General features: G+C 34.8%; 2 protein-coding genes across 4 annotated transcripts; one reads left to right on the forward strand and one right to left on the reverse strand.

Moving 5' to 3' along the window:
- Positions 1-2,717: 2,717 nt before the first annotated feature.
- LOC148767073 (uncharacterized) lies at positions 2,718-3,595 on the reverse strand. Its single transcript, XM_088825940.1, has 2 exons — positions 3,017-3,595; positions 2,718-2,819 (listed from the first exon to the last, which is right to left on the reverse strand). Exons 1-2 carry the CDS (start codon positions 3,593-3,595, stop codon positions 2,718-2,720), a joined length of 681 nt encoding a protein of 226 aa, XP_088682066.1.
- A 2,654-nt stretch (positions 3,596-6,249) lies between these two features.
- Positions 6,250-13,016, forward strand: LOC105953398 (Protein kinase superfamily protein). Of its 3 annotated transcripts, none has more exons than XM_012977058.2 (16): positions 6,250-6,596; positions 6,678-6,761; positions 7,676-7,816; positions 7,928-7,998; positions 8,317-8,410; positions 8,773-8,850; positions 9,000-9,066; positions 9,405-9,490; positions 9,611-9,661; positions 10,377-10,424; positions 10,525-10,642; positions 10,769-10,949; positions 11,844-11,981; positions 12,071-12,183; positions 12,578-12,646; positions 12,751-13,016. In XM_012977058.2, the coding sequence occupies exons 1-16, from the start codon at positions 6,435-6,437 to the stop codon at positions 12,840-12,842; spliced, it is 1,593 nt and encodes a 530-aa protein (XP_012832512.1). In that variant the 5' UTR covers positions 6,250-6,434; the 3' UTR covers positions 12,843-13,016. The 3 variants fall into 3 exon arrangements, with proteins under 3 accessions (XP_012832512.1, XP_088681875.1, XP_088681876.1); XM_088825749.1 differs by having other exon boundaries at positions 6,262-6,596; positions 7,932-7,998; XM_088825750.1 differs by having other exon boundaries at positions 6,403-6,596; positions 6,678-7,073; positions 7,127-7,816; positions 7,932-7,998.
- The last annotated feature ends 12,919 nt before the right edge of the window (positions 13,017-25,935 follow it).

Below are 25,935 nucleotides of genomic sequence, written 5' to 3' on the forward strand. Positions count from 1 at the left end.
AAATAGATTAATTATTATATTAATTTGAAAAAATTAATATCTCTTAAATCATTCATCTAAAATAGGAAAATTTGACAACAATACAGATACTCATTTGTATGTCTAAAATGTTCTATTAAAATAGTTTTCCAAAATAATAAGACAATTTAAAGTTACTTGATAGATCGAAACATTTAAGATTAAATAAAAAGAAGTCATTTGATCAATAAATTGAAGACAGGGAAAAACCACATCCTAAGAATAATATGAATATCAAGTTAAACTAATTATCTAGAATACAATGCAAATCAATGGAATTTTTCCAATAGGCAACAAACAATGTCAAGTTTTTTTTTATCACAAACATGATCTCTCAAAGTAGTAAACAATCCATCATGAAAATTGAAAAACAAAACTGAATTAAAAAAAAAAAAATCTAAAATACTCACCATTTGTTAGGTGATTAATTCCCAAGCCATCTACATGAACAATAATCATTAAAAAATTGATTTAACAAATTCCAAAAAAATATTCACATTGATGAGAGTTCATCATTTAACAAAGTTAAACAGAAAGGAACATATCATGAGATACAACTTCAGAAAATTCCTGACAAAAAAATTTCATTCTTATAATATCATAAGGAAATAAATCAAAACTAAGAAAATGAGAGAAAAATAAATGAGTTCTTCATAACAGTAACAACCATTTTTTTTATTCTTATCAAGGAATCCGGCCACACATTCATAGTCGAAAACGATGGTTCGATTTGAGGTAAGACTAGGGGTGGAAATCGGAACGAAATTTCCGAATTCCGCCGATTCCGATCCGAATATTTCCGATTTTGGAACGATTTTTTGTAATCCGATTTCCGAAATTCCGAATTCCGATTTTTCCGAAAAAAATCGGATCGGAATCGGAACTTGATATATTTTTTTTGGAATTTCCGAATTCCGATCCAAAAATAATTCCGAATATTTCCGAAAATTTCCGATTAATTCCGAAAATTTCCGATTTTTCTATGTATTTAAAAATTATTTTACAATCTAAGACTACTATAATTTTTCTATTTCGGGTTGGGCCACAAGTTATTTGTTTCAAAATCTTGATATTTGACCCATTTAATTTTGGCCCATTACTATAAGTAGTCCTCATCTTTTACATTCTAGACCTAATTTGATATTCCTACTTAGAGTATGCAGCTGTTATTGCCTTTTCCTCTCGATTTTCTAACCTAATTTCGCCGCTCCGCCTCTCCGCCTCTCCTTCTGAAGTCGCTGCCGCTCAACCCATCAACTGCTCCGCCTCTCAGCCACCGTGCGCTCCTGGCACCAGTTCTCCCAATCGATCATCTTTTTTTCGTTAAGAATCTTTTTGGTTGTTTCTCGTTTATTTCGATCGACCAGATCTTAGCAATCTTGAACTAAATTGTTAACATATTTGAAATGTTTTCACAATTAGTGCTCAGATTAATGATATTGCTGAGATCTTTGAAAAAAACCGAAAGAAATTGTGTTTGTAGGTTTGCCTGTGTGTTTTTTTTGGGTGTGTTGAAGAAATATGTGAAAATGAAAAATTCCGAAAAAAATCCGATTTTCCGAAATTTCCGAAAAAATCGGAATCGGAATCTGTTCTTGGATTCCGAAAAAATCGGAATCGGAATCGGAATTGATATTTCAGTTCCGAAAAAAATCGGAAATTTTCCGAATGGCCCATATCCGATCCGATCCGTCCGATTTCCACCCCTAGGTAAGACACCATCAATTCTTTATATTTTTAAAATATTCTTAGTGACGTTAATTTTTAACCAAGCTATTACTCACATTTTTTATGTTATACACTGCTGTATAATTCCAAGAAAGATAGAAGAAAAAAAAACAAAAAGAAACATGCACTGGTTGATGAATATGAAGATACTGAATATGAGAAGACACAACTAGAAAGAAGTGGGGTCCTACAACAAGTAGTCTCGCAACTTGAGAATGATATTGTGCAGTCAACTAGAAATGCAAACAATAACCAGCCTACACAAGAAAAAATAAAAAAAACGTGGTCCAACAACTATGAATAAAGTTTCTAGAGGGTTTGTCGAAAAGATGCAAGTGAGTTTTAATTCAAACGTATAGTCATTAGGTACAATTCAGAGAAGTTTGTATCATATCTTGGTGCATGAGTACGTCAACATATCCCTATCGTCATAGACTTGAAGAATCTTGAGGAGGAGAATTGGAAAAGTTTGAAGGATGATATTATGTCTTTGGTTCAGGTAATCATAACTAAGACATTTTCAGTATATTGAGCATTATTTAGTTAGATTTTACAATAACAAATGTTGTTGTATGCAATAATCATTTGTTGTCAATGATATACAAAAATGCTTTATTTTTAGAATGATGGGTAGATATTGGAAGCAATATAAGTCCAAAATTACAACAAAACTAATTGAATCCAATGAGTTGTCAAATAGGACACGTGCATTCCAACTAGTCCTTAAGCCTTTAGATGTGAAATCAAGACTTACTGCATCATTTCGAGTAAGTTTCTTTTTTATTTTTCGTTAGATATGTTGTATATATAAATTCTAATTATTCGTTTGAACATTTTTTTCGCATCCATATCTTGTACTCCTACATTTCTTCCTCTTTATAGTTGTTGCACAAGTAGAGGTAGAGGCTTGTGCTGACTTTAGTACAACAGTACATGTCGACTCTTGCGTTGTAGGCCTTTCTTGACCTTCTCTAGTTTGTTTTTTTTTTTGCTCTTTTTGGCTCATTGCCTTCCTCAGTTGGCCTTATTGTCCTTTTAGCACTTCTTTCCTCAGCTGGCCTACTCAGAGTTGCCTACAATTCAACACCAAACACATGTGAGTAACTGAATAATAGAAATCATTGAATTAAAATAAGAAAAATTTATAAAAGTAACCTTTTATTTTCCTTTGAGGTGGATGAGGATTTATAGGTGGTCGTTTGCACCTTTTTACGTTATGTGTGTTATCTCCACAGTTAGAACAAGTTTGAATAATGCCTTTTCTTGTGACCCTTCCACCAACACTTATCTCATCCACTCCTTTCTTCCTCACTTTCTTTGGCCTGCCAGGCTGCTTCTTAAATGGTGGAGGTAGGATTACTTGAGAGTTTGCTGACTGCCATTGAGAGTGATCTGGAATAGGATTAATTGCAATATTATATGCCCTTTTATACATACTAACCGAGTAGTAATGACTTGTAAAATTCTCTCCCTCTTTGTGTTCCTGCAGTATTGCACATGTGGCATGAACACATGGAATTCCAGTCAAATTCCATTCCCTACAGCTGCAACTATGATTTCTCAGGTCCACAACCCAAATTTTTGATCCCATAGTCACTACCCATAGCCCATTTGCAGCAAGATAGCATTCAAATTCGAGTGCCTTATCCTTAATGTCATTCAGTTTGTCGACTACTTTACCATGGTATTTCTCAATCCACTGTCTCTTGGTATGGATTATGCACATGATTTGTCTTCTCAAGGCCTCCAACATTGTCAGAATGGGCATATCTCTAGCCTCTTTGATGTAATTGTTGAATGATTCACACAAATTATTGCTTAACATATCACACTTGGGCCTCGTTGTCATCATAAACTTGCCCATTGTTGTGGAGGTATATTCTTCAACCAATCAAATGCTTCAATGGATATTTGTTTGATCTCATTCATTTTTTGGTTATGTGTTTCCTCCAAGTAGGCCGTAGCTGCACCCCACATCAAATCTTTCAATTCTTTATCTTTGAACCTCAGCTTAAAATTGGCATACAAATGCCTCACACAAAACCTGTGTTCAGTGGATGGCATAAGTGTGTTGAAACTCTCAACTAGTCCCTTTTGCCTATCAGAAATAAACGTGCACTGAGTTACATCACTCTGCCCAAATGCTGTAACCAAGAGCTCTAGAAACCAACTCCAATTGTCCCTACACTCAGACTCCACAACTGCGATAGCCAAAGGAAACATCTGGTTGTTTCCATCTCTGCCAATTGCAGCCATTAACTGCCCCCCAAATGGTCCCTTAAGAAAACATGCATCCAAACCTATGATAAGTCTTCATCCCTCTATAAAACCCTTCTTTTGTGCATCAAATAGAACAAACAACCTTTGGAATCTAGGAATTTTGTACAGTGGAAGTCCTTGAACCTTCAGAATGGCAGTTGAACCAGGGTTGGTTCTTAAAATCTCATGACAATATTGTCTAATTTTGGAATACTGCTCATGGACATTACCTTGGATTATTTCAATAGCCTTTTTCTTTGCCCTGTATAACTTTTGCTTGTGTGCATAAACCTTGACTTCCTTTTTTACCAATTTCTTGAAGGACTTGATGGGCATAGTGGGAGTTTCCATAAAAGATTCCATGTATTGTTCTGCCAAGTATGTAGAATTAAAACTTTTATTGGTGAAGACTCTTGGACATCTGTGTGGCTCACCTTTTAGACTCTTGATCTGATATGCTGTAGTTTTTCCCATTAAGCTTTCATGAATTCTCCAGCCACATTTTTTTTTACAGATTGCAGTCACTCTTCTACTTTCATTCTTTTCAAAACTCAGCTCAAAACCCCTCTTAACTGAATGATGTCTCAAAGCCTTCCTAAAAACAGTTGCATTAGCAAACACCAGGCCTACCTTCAGAATTGGGTTTTTTAACTCATGTTCTTCATCAAACTCTAGAAACTTGATGCTCATGGACTCTCCATCAGATTCAGGCTCTGAGAGGACCTCTGGATCACTTTGAATTTCATTTTCTTGAGCATCGAATGCTTGATCAAAATCTGACACTTCAGTTCTTTGATTGACTACATCATAGGCATTCTCTAAAGGCTGAAAACTATCACTCAAAGTATCACCTTGAGCAAAATATTCAAAATCAGACATCACATCAGATTCTGACTCACTCTCCACATAACTTGGATCATCACTATCACTATTATCATCTTCATGTTCATTGTGGTCTCCATCGTTGTCAATCTCCACAATATTATTTGTATTGGCTACATTATCTGCTTCATGAGGTGACACCAATGGAACTTCAATATCCATATCATTCCCATCAACAAACAAATCGATCTGGAATATATTTGTAGACTCATATACCTTAAACATATCCATCACACCTATATCACTATCAAGTATGCTTAATTCAGGAGCATTAGGCAACTTATAGAACACAATAGCATTAGTTGAGCACCCAGCTGCTTTAACTGAATCCATAACTTCAAAATAAGATATTAAATCAGGGTCAACGTCGGGCAGAATTGAAGTCATCCCTCCAATGTAGTCAAAACCATTACCTGTGAATCTCCCTCCCCGGTGGATCTTAAGAGTAAACAACTGATCATTCATTTTTTTCTGTATTAAACAAATTTTTTTTTAATAAAATCGCATAAAAAGAAAAAAAGAAAATCCCTAATTTCGAACTACATCGGTCCTAATTTGAAAGAATAGTAAAAATCGAGAAAAACCCTAATTTCAGCGAACAGTAAAAATCGACAACAATTAAAAAAAATCACCTAAATTTTACTCAAAAACATAACCTAAACCTTCAAAACTCAACGGATTCAAGAACCCCAAATAAACATTCACTAAAATTCAAGAACCCCAAAAAAACGTTAAGGGCTTAGTTGAGAAAAAACCCTAAAATTGAATATCTTACCTTGTTCTACAGTAAGCGTCCTTCGAGTGGACTCATATAGTAGTTCTTCAAACCAATTTCGCGAAAACTCAGAGATAGAGGGAGATTTTTGTGAGGGTTTTTTCCTTAGAAACAAGAGGCAGAGAGTGAGTGTGTGTTGTGAGAGAATTGAAAGGAGTTGGAGAAATTTCGACATTCATCAGACGTAATAACGAGGGTAGAAGAGTAATTGTATAGTAAAAGTTGACACTGTCAAATGTTTGACCATTGACTGTTAAAAGTAGGGGGGGTATTTGTAGATTTTGATAGTACAGGGGGTGAATGCGACCTTTTCGATAGTACAGGGGTGCAAACTGTAATTTACCCTTAAAAAAATAAGATATATAATCATATTATTTAAAGGTGTATTTTCGGTAAAAATCGGCATTTTTTAAATTAATTTCGAAAATTAAATCAAATCGAAATTGAAAATTACACATTTTTTTATATAGTTCCAACTTCAATTAAAAAAGAATTGGAAAATAAAAAATAGAACTTCGAAAATCGAAATGAAAGAAATTGTTCCAAAATCTTTATTTATTTATTTATTTATTTATTCTTTTTTTATTGTTTTTCTGATCAGGAGGAAATTGAAAATTTTAGCCGAAACCTGGGACTTGGGTAAGGTTCGAATAACCCGACCCATGAACCTGATTGAAGAACATGCCCCGGATCCGAAACCCGACAATTGAAATGTCTAAACTGGTGAACCTACCAGAACCGATCACTCATCGGTACAATAGTATCACCTGAGATGAGGAGGTCTGGAGTTTTAAAATTAGGCGCCAAAACCTCAGTGTATCTTCTCACCGCCACCGGCGGCGCAGCCCTCGCGTACGATTCTTTCAACTCCACTACCGATTTCCCCTCCACCTTCTTAAACGGCGTCGTCCGCTCCTCTCGCGCCATCTTCTCTGTAAGTATCCTGTTTAATATTTCCCATTTATGTTAATAAACATTTTTGTTTTTTTAACTGGGTATGTTTTCAATTTTGGAGATTACTTCTTGCGTGGTCGATTACAAGTATTCGCTGCACGGTTTATCCCCAAGTTCCGACGACTATGGAGGCGCACTATCCGAGGTTTGGCAGTTAGGGTTTTGTGTTCATCTTCCTTTTTTTTATTCTAATTTTGTATGATATATTTGTCATTATAGTCTGTTTGATTAGTGCGTAAGTTTTGTGAATAATCAAGCTCGAACAAATGCTTGAGTTTTAATGCCTTACGCCAGAGAGAGAGGGGGAGAGAGAAAGAGAGAGAGAGAGAGGAATGTATCATGTATGATCTGATTTTATATAATAGGATTTGTAATTAAAGTTGTGTGCACCTTAAAGGCTTAAACATCACTGTTTGCGTATAAAATAATTTTAGTTTTTTTTTTTTTTTTCTTTCTGGTGAATGACAATCTGTAAACGTAGGTACTGCTCGCAGGAATAATATTTCATAGCATCCGTTTTCCGTAAAACGTTTGAATGTCATATCTTCACTAGTTATCCATCCTCCATGTATTGTTATTGATTAGATGACTGGAATGCCGACTGATCAAACTGTCTAACTAGTTGAAACACTCAACTGTATTGCATTTTGTTGTGGACTCCCTGAATTTCCTCAAGGGAATGTATTTATTACCAGATAGCTGGTAAAATTGATAATTTCGATCGTATAGGTACAATTTGTATATGCATTGGTTATTCGCCTATCAAAAAAAAAAAAAAACAAAAAATAGTTTACCAAGCACTGAAAAAAAATGGCCTATAAGAAAATTATTTTGGCAATATTTAGATCCTTTGATAGATTTAATTTCTCACACTGAAATCATATGGATAAAATATCCGAACATGTTGCTCGTTGTCAAAATAATTTTCTTATAGGCCATTTTTTTTCAGTGCTTGGTAAACTATTTTTTCATCAATAATGTTATCTTGTGTTGTCCGATTCTTGGTTTTATGCTCGGTTATAGTTGATTCTTGAATTTGATGTTCTGTGGTCTTTTAAGATTCATCAACGGTCGGCAGACAGGATCCTAAAATTATGCGATGCCAACAAAGGTTTCTATGTCAAAGCTGGCCAGTTTGTTGCAGCCATGCGCCAGGTTCCGAAGGAATACTCGTCCACTCTTTCATCTTTACAGGACCAGGTTTTTAATTCTGTCAATTTATTTGAAGTTGTTTTTACTTTGAGCAAACTCCTGTGGTGTATAATTTTTTTAACCGAACAATATGCTAATTTATTGTTGGCGGTGCCTTAGGCAGTTCCTTGCAATTTTGAAGCCGTCAAAGAAGTTATACTCAAGAGTCTGGGCAAGGATTTATCGGAGATGTAAGTTGTCACCATTAATTCACTTAACACACCAATTAAATTACTTGCTTGTCTATAACGAGATGGCAATTTTAGTGTTTGTACTCATAGAAACAGAAAGATGACTTATGTCAGAACTTATTTCTCGTATATATCTTCTTAATTTTGAATTCTTATCACTGTTTAAATTTTAAAGATATCATGCGAAGTAAATCTTGATTTGAGTATTTTAAAGACGTTTATGAATTTTCGTTATTTCATGAAAACATTCATTTCCGGTTATCAATTTCTGCTAAGAGATTGAGAATAATTGTTGACTTGTGGGTCCCTGATTCTCAGATTCCTCTCGTTTGATGAGCAACCAGTTGCTGCTGCTTCGATTGCTCAAGTACACCATGCCTTTTTGAAGGACAATCAGGAAGTCGCAGTCAAGGTTAATCACGGAACTATGCCTCTATAAAATTGAAGTCGTCATATATTGACAAATTAGTTTGCATATGCTGTCGTTTTTCAATATCTATGTTGGTTTGTTTAGGTTTACAGTTTAATCAGCATCAGTTTCTGTGGCTTCTTTCGTTGAGCTTGAAACTAACTTAGAACAAGATTTTATTTAATTGGTGGTCTTCGATCTTCGAATCCGGTGTTTGAAATGAGTTTAACTAAAAATTAAATGACATAATTGGCTCATCATAATTGACTGTATAAATATTATGTTTGCCTCTTTATATAGCTCGATTGTGTTTTTTTATCGAGATGAGAATATGTTCTTAATTAATATTGGACTCCCGACTACAGGTCCAGTATCCAGGACTGGAGTATCAAATGAAATTTGACCTTGAAACCATGGCTTTGCTCTCCAGATCAGTTGCATGGGTAAGATTTTCGTGTTTTGTAAACTAAAAATATCATAGGGCCTCCTCACATTTCTTTTTTCCTTCAAAACGAACAAATATGTAAATTATTCTACAGAAATATGTTTAGTCAATTCTCTAACAATCTGAAAAGTTGCTTCGATTTTCCAGCTTTTCCCTGGATACAGATTTGAGTGGCTCGTATCGGAATTTACGAAGACTATTGCTTCTGAACTTGGTAAGTGTCATGTGGTTATCCGTTTAACAAACTGTAAACATATAACATTTACTTGCTTTTGGGTTATTGATTGAAATGTAAACTGATTGTTCATTTCTTATATTAAATCGTTTCTCCGATGATTCGGTTTCGTAATTGGAACTAGGTCTTATCTATCTGCATTTGCTACTTCGTGGTATAAATTTTTTTTATGCATCTATATAGTTTCTATAATTTAACGATGTTTTCTTCACCTGCATTGTTCTTGGCGGAAGGAAAATAAACATGAAAGAAACCGTGTAGTTGCATTATGAATATCTGATTTTGCTTGGATCGTATTATTTCTTATTGCTCTATAGATTTCATTCAAGAGGCTAAAAACTCAGAAAGAGCAGCAAATAATTTTAAAAAGAACAAGATGATCAGGATCCCTCGTGTTTATTGGGTATGGATAGATCATCAGCTTTTAGAAGAAATAATTTGCAACTTTTTGTATTCTAAATATCAAGCTGACAATCTTCGCTTTATTTTATGTTTGAGCTCACTATCATGCCCATATTGCCAGGATTTGACGAGCAGGCAGGTTTTGACCATGCAATTTTGCGAAGGACATAAGGTAAAGAAACACCACATTTTACATAAAGCCGAAAACTGGTGAACTATGTTTATTCAACTTTTAACGGGAAAAATACACTTTTGGTCCCTTATGTTTACTCGAATTCACATTTGGTCCTCCTTGTTCAGAAAAAAAAACAGGTTTAGTCTCTCATGTTTCAAAAGTTTAATACTCTTAGTCATTCCTGTCAATTTTCCGTTAGTACTAACGGAATCAAGCATTTCTCCGTCACTGTCTTGACGGACTAATGGTAACGGAAAGGACCAAAAGTGTCAAATTGTTGAAACATGAACGACTAAATCTGTTTTTTTGTGAACAAGGGGATCAAATGCGAAATCAAAGTAAACTTGAAGGACGAAAAGTATATTTTTCCCACTTTTAACCATAGTTCATGATTATTGCAGACAAGTTTGTACATACATGTACATATAACGAGTTGAGGGTTTACTTACTTGCAAAGAATGTCGATAATATTTCTGATAAAACATTTTATCAAATTGAAATAGTGCTGTAAATTATTATCAAACACTAAAGGAACGAGTCGTGTGAAGGTTCAGTTGTTAATGAGAAGCAACCTCACTAACAATCTACAGTTGTGTATTGGACTCTGATCGAACTCCGTTTCTTTTTAATATTAGGAACTTCCTAAACAAACATATTAACTTTGCATGCTATAACTAAGTCTTCTGCTAACAGGAGCTTTCTTGGCTTTCAGGTTAATGACTTGAAGTTTATGAACCAAATGGGGATTAGTCCACTTGAGGTTTGTACTGGAACAATCGTAATTAGGGCGCCGCGACATTTAATTCAATTCTTTATGCGATTTCAGCTACATGGTACAGTTATTCGTATTTTCAATGTAGGTAGCAAAAGCACTAGTAGATGTGTTTGCTGAGATGATATTTGTCCACGGTTTCCTTCATGGAGATCCGCACCCTGGAAATATACTGGTTTCTTCGGAGAAAAATGGCGTTTCTCTAGGTACGTTTAGCAGTAAACTTGAATACTATAAAGTTTCTTTCAACAGGAGTATTATCCTATCGTATCTTATCTTTAGTTGAATAATTAAATATGACTTCTTATTCGCATTAACACGAACAAATGTAGTCATTCTGGATCATGGGATCTATAAACAGTTGTCTGAAGATTTCAGAAAGAACTATTGTCAACTGTGGGAGGCCTTAATTATACTGGATTCCGAAAAGATACAGCAGCTGGGAGAAAACTTTGGTGTTGGGAAATATGCTAGATACTTTCCCGTTATATTCACTGGAAGAACCATTAACAGGTGATTGTCTTTTGCTTTTCTATAAAGGGTAAATTATGGCCACCCCCTGAGGTAATGTCAAATTACGAAAAAAAAGGTCTCATGTTTGGGTAATTACAATCACCCACCTCAACTACGAAACTTCTTACACGTCCACCCTTGCGGTGTCAAATTTAGTGGAATCTTCTAGATTATGTGGAATATTCTCCAGTTTGTACCCGTTTTTCCTATTCAAGCTCCACATTTTGAAACATGATGATCATAATATGTGTGTCTTGGCTTGTAAATATCAGATTGTGCTGGATCAGAAATTACAATTTTGCACAAAACGAGTACAAACTAGAGAATATTCCACGGAATGTAGAAGATTCTGTTGAGTTTGACACCATAACGGTGGATGCATAAGAAGATTCATAGTTGAGGGTGTGGTTGTAATTGCCCAAACATGAGGGTTGTTTTTCCGTAATTTGACCGTACCTCAGGGGTGGCCGTAATTTACCTATTAAGTCGTCATCCTACTGTGTCATGACTCTAGACGCTGAAATTTCTAGTCTTAACTCTTAAATCATAAAATGTGATGAAATTTCATTAAACTGTGATTAAACATTTGAAGTTACTGGATATAAGTTCAATCCGAAATTTAATTATTTTAATTAAGTTAGTTCCATGACAACAGTTTTTGGAATAAATCGTTTTCTACTTAATGAACTACTATTGATCTCGATTTGTAATTCTTATTTTTGTTAAACACTTTGGCAACAAAAACAGGAACCCTTCTTATTTATGTCAGTTTTAGCCTTAAGTTTAGTACGTAGGCATCGCATATGTCGGTTTATGTTTTAGGGTTAGCACGTAAGCATCATATCTATTCCATTTTTCTTGCGGAACTAATATTAATTGTATCTGAAACAAAAGTAAGTCTTTGCTCGGGAGAGGAATGTCGTCTGAAGAGAAAAAACATCTCAAGGAGGAACTCAAGTCTATAAAAATGGAGGACATATCTTCCTTCATGGAGTCATTGCCCCCCGACTTTCTTACCATACTACGAACCGAGTAAGTATTAATTCCATTTCTCTTAACTCTTTATTCAAACAAATCTGAGAATCTTTAAAATATTTTCTTGATATTTTATATCCCATCAGTGGGCTATTACGGTCTTTAATCAGCAAGTTGGATGCTCCTCAACGAATCCGACTACTAAGTTATGCCAAATTTGCTTTGCGCGGTCTGTCTGCAGAGGCAAATTCTGAATCAGGTAACTATTTCACAGTATTAAATATGGTGTGATCAAATAGTGCAAAACAAATGTGACACATTCCTTCAATTGAATTATCTTTTAATCAAATATGCAAACCCTACGTGCTACCAAGCTTTAATGTTATTAATCCTTTTAAATATTTATTGTTATTATATTTAATTACTTGTTTTTAGGTGGAGGGTACTTTTAAATAGTCTTTCAAACATCGGAACATAAATAAACGATCCAAAAGTGGAATTTAAATACTTTTTTCTTCGACATTAAATAGACAATATCCGAATCTTTTGCATGAGTTTGTTTAGAAACTTCTTAAAACTCCCTAGTCATTACGGTTTAAACGTTAGTATATGGTTCTACGCGCGTGACTTACTGTGAATTTTTGAACTTTCAGATTCAGCGGTACTTCTTGTGTCCAGAGTTAAGATAAGCATCAAATACATTCGTTTGAGGTTACTTCTGGGTAAGGAAGTTTTTGCATCAATGTGCTTTGATTGTAAATTTGTAATATGCTTGTTGTTGGGAACAAAATGAATATTAACGTGCAGTTTTAATTTTCGTCGACAGAAATTATGGATTTTGTTGCATACGTGGATGAAGTAAGACGCTCGTTGGCTTCAAAGTTGAGACGAGTCACAACTCATTTGATCAGCTGGTGATCACAAATGGAGAGTACACCAATGTTTCGCATCAACCGTTTAAATCTGGCTGACATATATTCATTTTGCTATTATTTGTGAGAAAATTTTATAGGTTCAACAATGTCTTTCACTCTTTAGAAGAGTTGCTACAGCCTACATGGTCCATGAAAAGAAAAGGCATTGATTGTTTTATATATATATATAAAGGTATATAGTATGGTAAGTTTTAAATCCATATATTCATTTTCCATAAAAAAAAAACAAATTAAAAAAAAAACAATTTCTATATAGGGCATATTACAAATAAGCCCATCAATGGGTACTTATTCATAAAGAGATCCAGACAAAAATCTCATTTACCAATAAGTCCACACATGCTCCAGATTTTTGTAAAGGACTAAAATAACCTCTCATACTTTAATATGCTCTAATTTCATCCTTAACTTAATTTAACTTCAATTTGACCCCAAATTTCACAAATTATTCAATTTTGACCCAAAACTTTTTTTTTCAAAAAAAAAAAATTTCAAAAACTTTTTTTTTTCCCGCCGGATTCCGGCGTTGACTGGCGGTCAACGCCGGTCTCCGGCGTTGACTTTTCAACTTTTTTTTTTCTTTCTTTCTTCCGGATTTTTTCGCCGGATTCCTGCGGTGACTTTTTTTAATTTTTTTTTTCTTCTTTTCTTTTTTTTTTGTAACATTTTTTTTCCGTTTAAACAGCAATATTGCTGTGATTGACAGTAATATTAACTATATTACTGTTAAACACGGTAAAATTAACTAAACTATAGTTTAACATAGTAATATTGCTATATTAATCTCTAGCACATTAATATTAACACAACAAAACTCCTAATTATTGTGTAATAAAATAATATTACTATGTTGACCGTTCAACAAATGTAAACTTAATAAAAAAAACCAAAAGAATTAATATTATTGTGAGTGACAATAATATTACTATAGCAACAATAATATTACCGCCAACCACAGTAATATTACAATAACAGACAGTAATATTATTACGTTACTCCGTGAATAACTCAAACAAACAAAAAATCCAAACAAAATAATAATATTGATGTGGTTGACAGCAATATTACTATGACAACAGTAATATTACCGTCAACCACAGTAATATTATTGTGTTTACAGTAATATTACAATAATAGACAGTAATATTATTACGTTACTGCGTGAATAACTCAAATAAAACAAAAACCCCAAAAAAATAATAATATTGATGTTGTTGACGGTAATATTATTGTGTTTACAGCTATTTTACTGTCAACGACAGTAATATAATTACGTTGACTTGTCAACAAATCAAACAAAATAAAAAAAAACAATAAAAAATAAAAAATAATAATATTACATTAATTTACTGTCAACGGCAATACAATTACGTCAATTAACTATCATTGACAGTATAATTACGTTAATTTACTGTCAGTGACAGCACAATTACGGTCAACGTTTAGCGGCGGACGTGGAAAAACAAAACAAACCAAACAAAAAAAAAAACTTAAAAAAACACTAAAAAAAATCAACGCCGGAAACCGGCGAAAAAATCTGGAAGAAAAGAAAAAAAAAAGTCAACGCCGTAGACCGGCGAAAAAATCCGGAAGAAAGAAAAAAAAAGTTGAAAAGTCAACGCCGGAATCTGGCGGCAAAAAACAAATTGAATTTTTTTTTTTTGAAAAAAAAAAGTTTTGGGTCAAAATTGAGTAATTTGTGAAATTTGGGGTCAAATTGAGATTAAATTAAGTTAAGAATGAAATTGGAGCATATTAAATTATGCGCCAAAAAAAGTCAAAATTGAATTTTTGTGGTCAAAATTGGATTTTTGTGGACAAAATTGATAAATTGGGGTTGCAATTAAGAATTGGGTATAAATGGTTGAGGGTAATATTGAGATATACATGAATGTTTCCTTTAGTTATCATAAATATTAAAGAGATGAGGTTATTGGTGAAGGAGATATGTCCCATAAACCTAGAATAATAAACATGCTTGGTTGGGGACTTTTGCATAAAAACCCTTCTATATATTCATTGAAGTACAGTACGAATATGGAAAGTCACATGTATATGATGAGGTCCAATCATTGGTAAAATTTTGTAAGGGTGTTAATAATTCTAATAATATTAATAAAATAATTATTTTTCGAAAAACAAAACAGTTTAAATACAAAACACCCCTGTACTATGAACTTTGTATCATATACCCTCTATAGTACACATAATTACAAAAAACCCCCTCACATTACATTTGTTTTCAAAATATGACAAAAATACCCCTACTCAAGCATATATATATACTTGAGTTATTTTCCACTATATATTTTACCATTTTCAGTTAATTTTACGTGGGAAATTTTTTGGTATTTAGCTGATTTTTTTCTCCAAAACATCTAATTGCTTATATTTTTTTTATTTTCTAAGTAAAACCTTTTATTTTTGTCATTTTGAGTTTCTTCATGTTTTTTTTCTTAAATGTCTTACGGTAGTTCTAACATCCTAAGATTACAAACATCTTTACAACCCTATTATTGTTGAGGATTTGAACTACCGAAAGACATTTAGGAAATGAAGAAATTCAAAATGATAAAAATAAAAGGTTTTATTTAGAAAAAAAAAAATCGAAGTAATTAAATGTTTTGAAGAAAAAAAATATCAAAATTTCTCAAGTAAAAGGTATCGAAAATATTAAAAAAAAATAGTGAAAAATGGCTCGAACAAACCCTTATATTCATAGGCTTAGCAGGGGTATTTTCGTCATATTTTGAAAAAAATATAACATCAGGGGTTTTTTGTATTTATTTGTAGTACAGTGTGATATATGATACAAAATCCATAGTACAAAGGTGTTTTTATATTTAGCCCAAAAAAAATGATATCCATCTTCCAACAGTATTCAAAAGGATTAATATGTTAAGGGTCCGATCAAACCAAACATAATTAGAATTAGATGACAATTGCAACTAAACATTTTAAATAAATTCATGGTTGCGGCTATATGCAGTAGTAATTTCACTTGTGCAAGACCAAATTAAAGAAAGATTCCCAAAAGATTCTATTTTATTAAGATGAAATGACAAATATACCCATAAATTAAATTGGTTTTTGTTTGCTCATGCAAGACCAAATAACAAATAATGAAAAAAAAAAACAAAGAAAACGTGAAATTAAAAAAACCCAGCCCCCCTCCCCTGTGAAACCCTACCCTACGCCAAAGCTCTGCCGCCCAATCTCCGTCGCCCAAGCTCCGTCGCCGACCGCCGCTCTTGATGCGACGATCTTGATGTCTTGTACATATTTCTGAAACCTTAGATGAATTTGGAAAATAAACTTCGTCTTCGCATTCGCCTTTAGCTATAAAAAATAAATGAATATTGAAATAAAAAGTAATTGAAAAATAGAAAGTTCAAAAAAATATGAAACAACTAAATTTCGACATTAATGTGTCGAATATATGTCCATAAATTCGACACCTTAATGTCGAAATTTTGAATATTTGGACTAATTTGCTAACAGTTAAATTTCGACACTAAGGTGTCGATTTGTACTCCAAAATCGACATCTCAATGTCGATTTTTACCTATAAAATTCGACATGTACATGTCGACTGCGTCTGCGCGGGATTTATTTTTTGGAAAAATGATATTCTAGCTAAAAAACACATAAATGCATACATTTTTGGGTTCTTCCACCGTAGAATCTTCTTTCTTGATGTCTTCTGACTCCATACTTGCCATCTTTTTAAGATTTGTTGAGTTTTGAAGATTTTGAATGTTTATGTTTTGTGGGTTTATGGAGGAGGAAAGAGAAAGGTTTTGTGAGTTTTTGAAGATGGAGAATGAAAGAATTTATGGTCCCGAATTCGTTTAATACAGAGATGTTATCTTAAGTGTTATGACACTTGAGAAAACATGCAGCGGAAATATAAAGATATAAAGACAATACTCAGATCTAAAAATGTTCACAAGTAAAACTTGTGAACTTGCCCTTTACAGGACGGAAAAATTATATTCAAACAGTATTACAAGAATACAAACAGAAGATGTACGAAAACTTCTTCCTTATGAATGAATCATTAACATGATCATTCTTACATTCAAATCTAGAAACAAAAATATAAATACTAAAAATTCTAGATTTCAAAGGATGTACTCGTGAGGAGTACGTACCACAGATTCTAGAAACACTCTAAAAATCTCATGAATAATCTTCAACACTCGGTTTTTGTTTCTTAGGAAATCTGTAACTTTCTTGAGTCTTGAGTTTGGTATTTATAGACTTTCCAAGCTTCCACTCCTCAGCCCATGATCTGCAAGAAAACCAACTACAAGAGCACTCAAGAAAATGGGTTAGTGGGTTAGTTAAGTAGTTAGAATAATATCCACAATTTAACCCAATAAGCACTACTTAGCCCACTAAGCATTATACTTAGTCCACTAAGCCATAACTAAAATTTAGTTTCAAAGTAAGAGAGTTAAAAACACTTTGTGGAAATCCACGTGTTTCAAACTCCCCCTTTTTAACTTTCTGATCAAAACTAAATTTTAGCTTAACTCCCCGTGAGACATTGCTTGAACTCCCCCTGAATTTGATAACAACCATAGCAAAAATATTGAAAGATCAATTCAAAAACAAATTCAGCAAAGATAGTCCAACACAATTCAAAAAAACATAAATCAACAAAAGTGCAATCCTAAAAAAGTTCAGAGGGAAAATAAAAACAGAACAAAACAAATATTGTTTATAAAAACAATTAAAGTAGAATATCCAAGGTCTCCTCAGTATCAGCTGATGTTCCTCCATCACTAGCACTGGACCCACTTCTTTCCTCTGCTCCTTCAGCTTCACCCTCATTCTTTTCTCCTACTTCATTAGCTCCCTACTCTCTGCCTCTGGCATCCAAAGGATGAGAAGTCCCTGCTTCAACTTCATGACTAGCTTGTTCTCCCCCTTTTTTATCAGAAAGAGCTTTTTGGAGCATTTCCACCATGGACTGGTGATAAGGGATCTGAGCTAGGGAGTGAGTAAGCTGTTGTAACAAAAGATCTCGTGGAACATAAACAAGGATGTTAGGGGTGTTGTCAACATGAGGAGCAACACCTTCAGTACCAAGATTATTTTGATCTGATTCAGTTGGGAGAAAATTATCTCCATTCCAGGGAAGATCTTGGACATGAGGAGCTTTGAGAAAATTTTGAGAAACAATTATCATGCCAAGTGGAGTGTGAAGGTATTCTGATTCATCTTGGCCCAAATTTTGAGAAAGCAGAATGGAGTAAATGAGAGAATGATAAGGAAGATGAGTGGAGGAAGAAATTTTCTAGGCAAGATTACCTATATTGGTGAAGAAAAGTTTGCCAAAATCAACAGGTAACCCCATTCCCAATTTGTACATGAGTACTGCATGAGGTTTAGTAATCGCAGAGACATTTTTGGATGGAATCCAATTCATCACTGTGAGTCTGAACAGAACAGAATAAAATGCAGTGAGTTGAGAAACTTTGAATTTTCTGGGGTGAGCAGGCCAACATTTTAGACGATTGCCAGAAAGAGTCTTAGAAACCTCAGTAAAATCACAATAATTATCCTCATCAATCACAGTAGGAGTTTGTAAATGAAAGTTGATAATTTTGGGAGAGAAGGAGAAAATGGAATTTCGCACAAAAACTTTGCCAAAGTTTGGAGAATTTTTCTTTAAAAAGGAGGTTTGTAAATTGGCATAAAATTCCTTCACAACAAAGGGATCATAAGGACAGGCAACCTCAACTAGACTAAGGATTTTTCTTTGATCAAGAAAAGCAGTGATCCTATGTCTATCAAACTCATCCTTGGAAATTTTCTTTTCCTCAATGAATTGGCAATTCATGATTTGAGGACTCAAATTTGAATCAGATTCAAAATAAAAAGTAGGACTGAAGGCATTGTTTACCTCAAACGGAGTTGACAGATCCTTCCCATCCAAGTCTAGCTCTTCTTCCTCAGAGGATTCCTCTTCTTCTGAGTCTTCAAGTTCATCTGGGATGTATGCTGGCTCAGGTGATGCAACAGGTGGGGCAGCATCTTCTTCCATCTGAGAGGATTCCTCAGAAGAGTCACTGTCTGACTCTGAGGATGGCATTTTTTTGCGGAAGGAGGCAAGGGGAACTTCTCAGCTGTCATCACTTTTCTCTTTTTCTTCAACCTGGGAAGGTGATGCATCCACTTGAACAACTGCCTCTGCCAGAGTTTCCAGAGGGTCTGCATGTGGAGTTGAGGGTGTTTCTTCAGTGGTAGTAAAGTCCTGGGCATCAACAGTGGGAATGTCTACATGCTCAGCTGAGGACATCCCAAAAAAGTCAGGCATTTCCTCATCCTGGTAGGGAGCAGCATCCTCAGCAGCACTCTGAGGGACATTGGCTGAGACAGTGGGTGCAGCAGCATCTTCTGGAACATGTGCAGCAACATCTTCAGAAACAGGATGTTGAGAAGTTGTTGCTACCATGTTAGGCTGAGATGTCTCCCCCTGAGTTGATGCTGGTGGAATCGAGTCATTGGAGGATGATTCAGTGGAGCTTGAGGAGAAAGCTTGGGCTTCTGGTTCTGCAAAGGTTGGATCTCCTTCTTCATCATCGGTTTCTTCATCAACCAAATGGAGGCCTCTTGGTAGGTTTGGCCTAACTGGAGTACGACCGCCTCTGCCGCCTCTTCTTCCACCTCTGCTGGGAGAATTTCCTCCCTCCGGCGTTGTGACCCAGTAGCCTTCAGATCTGGGAAGGGATTCATGCGCTTAGACCGGCGAGTTGGAAACCTTCCTGCAGTGGAAGAGGAACCCACGTTCTGGAAGTTGTCTGGGTCAATCGGATTCAGCTCGTCTCCGGGCTCAATAAAGCTGATCGACATAGCTTCAAGGTTGACAGGATGAACGATGATGGCTAGATTAGGGTCTGCTCGTTCAGGTGCTACAGCATCGTTGTGGACATCACCAACGGCTGGAAGAGGATTTCTAGGAGGAGATGACAAGATACAGTAGATAAAAAATTGCTTCTTGTGCTTTTGATTTTTTAGTGTGAATTTTCGAAAAAGAAGTACGAAATTTATAAGCCCTAATTTTTGCAGAAAAAAATTGAAGTGGAAAAGGTGAAAAAGTGGTGTGCGTTTTTCTTGGAGAAAGTGTGATTAAGGAGAATAAAGGTTTATTTGGCAGTTTAAGACAAAACGTGACACATGGCACAATAAGGAGTGGACATAGTGGAAAATAAAAGACTAACCCATGTACCCCATGACCCATATAAATAGTGATAATTCAATAAAAATAATAGTAATAATAATAAAAATAGTAGCACTCACGAAATTTACACTTAAATAAAAAATACATCTTTTAATGATTAATAGTGTGAGAAAAAATTGGCTAACATGCATAGATATTATTATATATAAATAAATATATATATATATATATATATATATATATATATATATATATATATATATATATATATATATATATATATATATATATATATATATATATATATGAACACTTGATCATGTTCCATGTGAATTGTTTGACTTGAAAATAAGAGTTTATATATATATATATATATATATATATATATATATATATATATATATATATATATATATATATATATATATATATATATATATATATATATATTAAACTCTTATTTTCAAGTCAAACAATTCACATGGAACATGATCAAGTGTTTATTTTGAAGGTTCCTCAGTTACTAAGATATGACTATTCAGATAGAGGAGTTTGACTTATGTGATTATAATTGTTCTCTGAATGTTTACATGAAGCATGATCACGTTTCAAGGTGAAAGACTTCCAGTTACTTATTTAGAGAATAATCTATCACAGTGAAGCCATTATTTAAAGAAGCTAAGCTTCAGTAAATTATGTTGCAGCTTAAGATATTGGATGAGGTGCTGCAATATATTTCAGGACATGTTTATTGAGTACACATCCCGAGAGATTTTCTAAGTTTAGAAAACCTCTCATAATCTAATGCCTTTGTAAAGATGTCAGCCTGCTGATCTTCTGTAGGAATGTACTTTAAGCACACTATATTTTTCTCAACTATATCACGAATAAAATGATGTTTAATATCTATGTGTTTAGTTCGTGAGTGTTGAACAGGATTTTTTGAAATATCAATAGCACTTGAATTATCATAATATATGGTCAGGTGTCACAGGTTAACCCATAATCCCCCAACATTTGTTTCATCCAAATTAGTTGACCACAACATCCTCCAGCAGCTACATATTCTGATTCAACTGTTGAAAGTGATACACAATTTTGTTTTCTACTAAACCATGAAACCAGATTATTCCCCAAAAAGAAACATGCACCTGAAGTGCTTTTTCTGTCACTAATATCCCCAGCCCAATCAGAATCACGAAAACCTATCAAATTAGTATTAGTGTCTTTGAAAAACTGAATACCTAAGTCTACTGTACCTGCAACATACCTAATAATCCTCTTCACAGCTTTAAGATGAGTGACTTTGGGATTAGCTTGATACCTGGCCCACACACACAAACACTAAACATAATATCAGGTCTGCTTGCAGTTAGAAACAGAAGGCTTCCAATCATGCTTCTGTATAGGGTGCTGTCAACATCTTTAGCAACATCGTCCTTGGACAATTTTAGACTTGAACCCATTAGAGTTTTCATGTGCTTGGCTGACTCCAACTCAAACCTTTTGACCAGATTGAGAGCATACTTCTTTTGATTTACAAAAATTCCTTCACCTGTCTGTTTGATTTGGAGTCCTATGAAGTAATTCAACTCTCCTACCATGCTCATTTCAAAAGTGTGAGACATAGAATCTACAAAAGACTGTAAAAGGTTAGCACAAGTAGAACCAAAAACAATATCATCAACATATATCTGTACAATAATGATATGGTTATTTGTTCTTCTAACAAATAGAGTTTTGTCTGCCTCTCCTCTGTTAAACTGTATTTCAAGTAAGAAGTCAGTGAGTCTTTGATACCAAGCTCTAGGAGCTTGTTTAAGACCATACATAGCCTTCTTTAGCTTGAAAACAGGATTAGGCTTGGCAGAATCTTCAAAACCCTTGGGCTGCTCTACATATGCTTCTTCATTTAAAACACCATTTAGAAATGCACTTTTGATATCCATCTGATACAATTTGATTTTAAGAAAACAGGCTATAACAAGAAGTAACCACCTAATAGATTCAATTCTAGCTACTGGAGCAAAGGTTTCATCAAAATCTATACCCTTAATCTGATAACCTTGTGCTACTAACCTAGCCTTATTTCTAACAACTGTACATTTTTCATCAGTTTTGTTTTTGAAGATCCACTTGGTTCCTATCACATTTACATGACTTGGTCTGGGAACTAAGTACCAAACATCATTCCTGATGAACTGATTCAGTTCTTCATGCATTGCATTAATCCAAAACTCATCCTTCAGTGCTTCTGCAATATTCCTTGGTTCGACTGAAGATACAAAGCAAGTAGTTCCAGTTAGTGCACATTAAGAAGATAAATTTGCAAATCTTACCATATCTCTGTAATTCACTCTCTCTTTTCTTCTGGTCCTTATCCCTTCAAAGATATCTCCCACAACTTGAGTAGAAGGGTGATTTTTCTGGATGGTTCCTTTCTGCAGACATCATGATTCGGCTGCATTTCAGATTTTGTGCTCTCCGTAGGAAGTATTGAGTCAGATGTGGTAACACTTGGCTCAACACCCTCTTCTCTTGATACTGGACTATTTACATCTGGAGCATTTGTGTCAGTAGTGTCTCCTCCGGTTGTTTCCCTTTCAACAATCAGGTCATCAACTTCATCTTCAGCTGTTTTACTGCGGAGATCAGCAAAATCATCAAATACCACATTTACAGATTCAATAATGGTTCGAGTTCTTAAGTTATAAACTCTATAAGCATGACTGTTATTAGAGTATCCCATAAACTAACTCAAATCACTTTTTGAATCAAATTTAGCTAGATGATCTCTACCATTTAGGACATAGCAGACACATCCAAACACATGCATGTATTCTAGATTAGGTTTCTTACCATAAAGAATTTCATATGAAGTCATCATAGACCCTAATCTTAGATACACACGATTTGAGATATCACAGGCTGTGTTGACAGCCTCAGCCCAAAACCTTTTAGACAGATTTTTTGCAATCATCATTACCCTAGCCATCTCCTGGATAGTTCTTTTTTTTCTTTCAGCAATACCATTTTGCTGAGGAGTTTTTGGAGCAGAAAATTCATGTTTTATACCCTTTTTATTACAAAAGGCAATAAATAAAGCATTCTCAAATTCTTTTCCATGATCAGACCTTATTCTACGAATAGAAACTTGAAATTGAGTTCTGACAAACCTGTACAAATTTCTGAAAACTTCAAAAGTATCAGATTTTTCTCTTAAAAAATACACCCAAGTATATCTTGAAAAATCATCAACACACACAAAAACATATTTTTTACCACCTAGACTTTCTACCTCTATAGGACCCATAAGATCCATATGTACAAGTTCAAAACAAACGGTGGTACCAACGTGTTGTAACACTTTGTGTGGCACTCTAGTTTGCTTTCCCTTCTGGCACATTCCGCATATAGGAATGTCCTTGATCTTGAGATCTGGAATTCCTCTTATGGCATTGTACTTGTTGAGCAGCTTCAGATTTTTGAAGTTTGTGTGCCCTAGTTTCTGGTGCCACAACTCTACTTCACTTACTCTTGAGCTCTTGCATGAGATGGTATCACCTGTTTGATAACAATTATCCATTGACCTGGAACCTGTCAGTACACAATGATTTTGATTATCAAACACTGAACAACAGTATTTATCAAATTGAACACGTAGATCATCATCACACAATTGACTAATACTGATGAGATTTGACCCCAATCCTTCAACATGTAAGACATTTGAAAGTTTTGGAAGTCCCTCAATACTGAGTGTTCCACGTCCAACCACTTTGCCTTTAGCTCTTCCTCCATAGGTTACACGTCCTCCATTGAGTGTATGGTAGTTTGATAGAAATTCTTTTGTTCCAGTCATGTGCCTAGATCATCCACTATCAAAGTACCATGAACCTGAAATGTTAGCATTTAAAGAAGTGTATACTGCATTGCACAAAAGTTTACCTTTGGGAGTCCATATTCTACACTTTTTTTTGGTAAATTCTACCTTTTTCTTTGAGGTGTTCCCTGGAGTGATGTGACTCATTCTGTACAACATTTTGTCACTACTGAGTTTTTCACAAAATGGACGAATATGTCCTGTTGAGAAACAGTAATGACAAATGTATCCCCTTATTCTGGACTCTGGAGTGGTGACTGTGGAATTCCTGGATTCTTTTCCATTTGAACCCTTCTCTTTTACAAAGACAATTTCTTTCTTCTTTACTGGCTTGTGTTTCTTCACTTGTTTTTTGAACCCTAGACCTTCATTTTTGTTGTACTTTTCCAGTGACACAATCTCTTCGAGTTTAGTTGTGCCGGTATTCATCCTCTTGATTGCTAGAGTTGCTTCTTTGAGTTCATCTTTCACCTTTGCCAGTTCAAGATACTTCTTGGTGATACCAACCTCCAAATGTGTGATTGTTTCTTTAAGGGAAGAATTTTCCTTGTTGGCTGCATCTAGAGCTTGAGTCTTCTTCTCCAAGTCGCTGAACAGCTTCTTACACATTTCTTCCTCATTTCTAACTGCTTCTTTACTGGATTCTGCTGCATTTAAAGAAATAGAGTTCAAACATGTATAATGATTGTCATCTAACTCATAAATTTCAGTTACTGAAAGTGTTTCAGAAAGTGTTGCAGCATCTAGAGAAACTCCTTGTGATTCTGTTTCAGAAGAATTTTGAGTGATATATCTGACAGAAAGAGCCTGGTTAGTGGATTGCTGCTCCTCTGTCTGTTCAGGTTGCTCTTCCTCCTCATCACTGACAGCACAAATCAGACTCATTCCTCTTCTTCTCAAGGTATTTGCACATTCATTAGCATAATGTACAAATCCTGAACATGCCATGCATTTAATATGATCCAAGTTAGGTGGTTCAGAATTTGAACGAATAAAAGGAGAATTTTTTAAAGTGTTTTGAGAAGATGTTTGAGGAAATGTTCTCTGTGGAATAGATCTGTTCCTGGGCTGAGTTTGTGGATTTTGTGGAGAGCCATCTGGAAATAACTGTCTGGGATTGATTCCACTTCGTCTGTATGCCCTATTGAATTTCTGAATCTGAAATGCCACATTGTTGAGACATTCCTCTGCATCATCATCATACTCCGGAGCAACATCTTCCTTCTCTAATTCTGCCTGGAGTGCATTTGAGATAGCCTTACATTTCTCCTTTCTTTGATCTTCGAAGTTCATCTCTCTAGACTTTAGGCTACCAATTAAGTCGTCCAGCCGTAGAGATGATGTGTCTTTGGCCTCCTCAATAGCAATAACTGTCATGCTGAATCTTTCTGGAAGAGTTCTCAATACCTTATTCACCAGTGTCTCGTTGCTCAAAGGACCACCTAAGGATTGAAATTCATTAGCTAAATCAATCAATTTCTCATTGTACTGAGAAATTGTTGCAGTTTCTTCCATTCTCAGTCTCTCAAATTCGGAAGAGAGTAATCTGAGCTTAGTTCTTCTGACACTGTCTGATCCTTCACAATGTAGCTGAAGAACCTCCCAAGCATCCTTCGCAGAAGTGCACACTGAGATCAATTTAAACATTGTTAAATCTACTGAATTAAAGATTGCATTTAACGCCTTTGAGTTTTGATTAGCATTTGATAGATCGTCTGTTGTCCACCGTAATTCTGGTGTTGGAAATACATCCCCATCCGCATCTGTTATAGTTCGTGGCTTCCATCCAGTAAGGATAGATCTCTAGGCTCTCTCATCAATGGCTTTGATGTACGCCCTCATCTTGACTTTCCAGTAGGTGTAGTTTGTGCCATCAAGTACAGGAGGTCGCACAGAAGCAGTAATCTGAGTATCCATCACGAATTCATTTCTGTAAAAGAAATAGGAATAAACACTTAGTATACGTCAAGTGTTGGCTCTGGATGCCAATGGAAAGAATTT

The sequence above is a fragment of the Erythranthe guttata genome, chromosome 11, assembly GCF_056151865.1.
Source record: "Erythranthe guttata isolate IM_541 chromosome 11, IM_541, whole genome shotgun sequence".
Taxonomy (NCBI): domain Eukaryota; kingdom Viridiplantae; phylum Streptophyta; class Magnoliopsida; order Lamiales; family Phrymaceae; genus Erythranthe; species Erythranthe guttata.

Excerpts from the sequence above, each read along its gene's own strand:
- LOC148767073 (XM_088825940.1), bottom strand. The coding sequence starts at position 3,595 with ATGACAACGAGGCCCAAGTGTGATATGTTAAGCAATAATTTGTGTGAA. Across the intron at positions 2,820-3,016 it reads AGATAAGTGTTGGTGGAAGG|GCAACTCTGAGTAGGCCAGC; the intron begins GTCACAAGAAAA and ends GTTGAATTGTAG.
- LOC105953398 (XM_012977058.2), top strand. The coding sequence starts at position 6,435 with ATGAGGAGGTCTGGAGTTTTAAAATTAGGCGCCAAAACCTCAGTGTAT. Across the intron at positions 6,597-6,677 it reads CCTCTCGCGCCATCTTCTCT|ATTACTTCTTGCGTGGTCGA; the intron begins GTAAGTATCCTG and ends TCAATTTTGGAG. Across the intron at positions 10,643-10,768 it reads GAAAAATGGCGTTTCTCTAG|TCATTCTGGATCATGGGATC; the intron begins GTACGTTTAGCA and ends GAACAAATGTAG.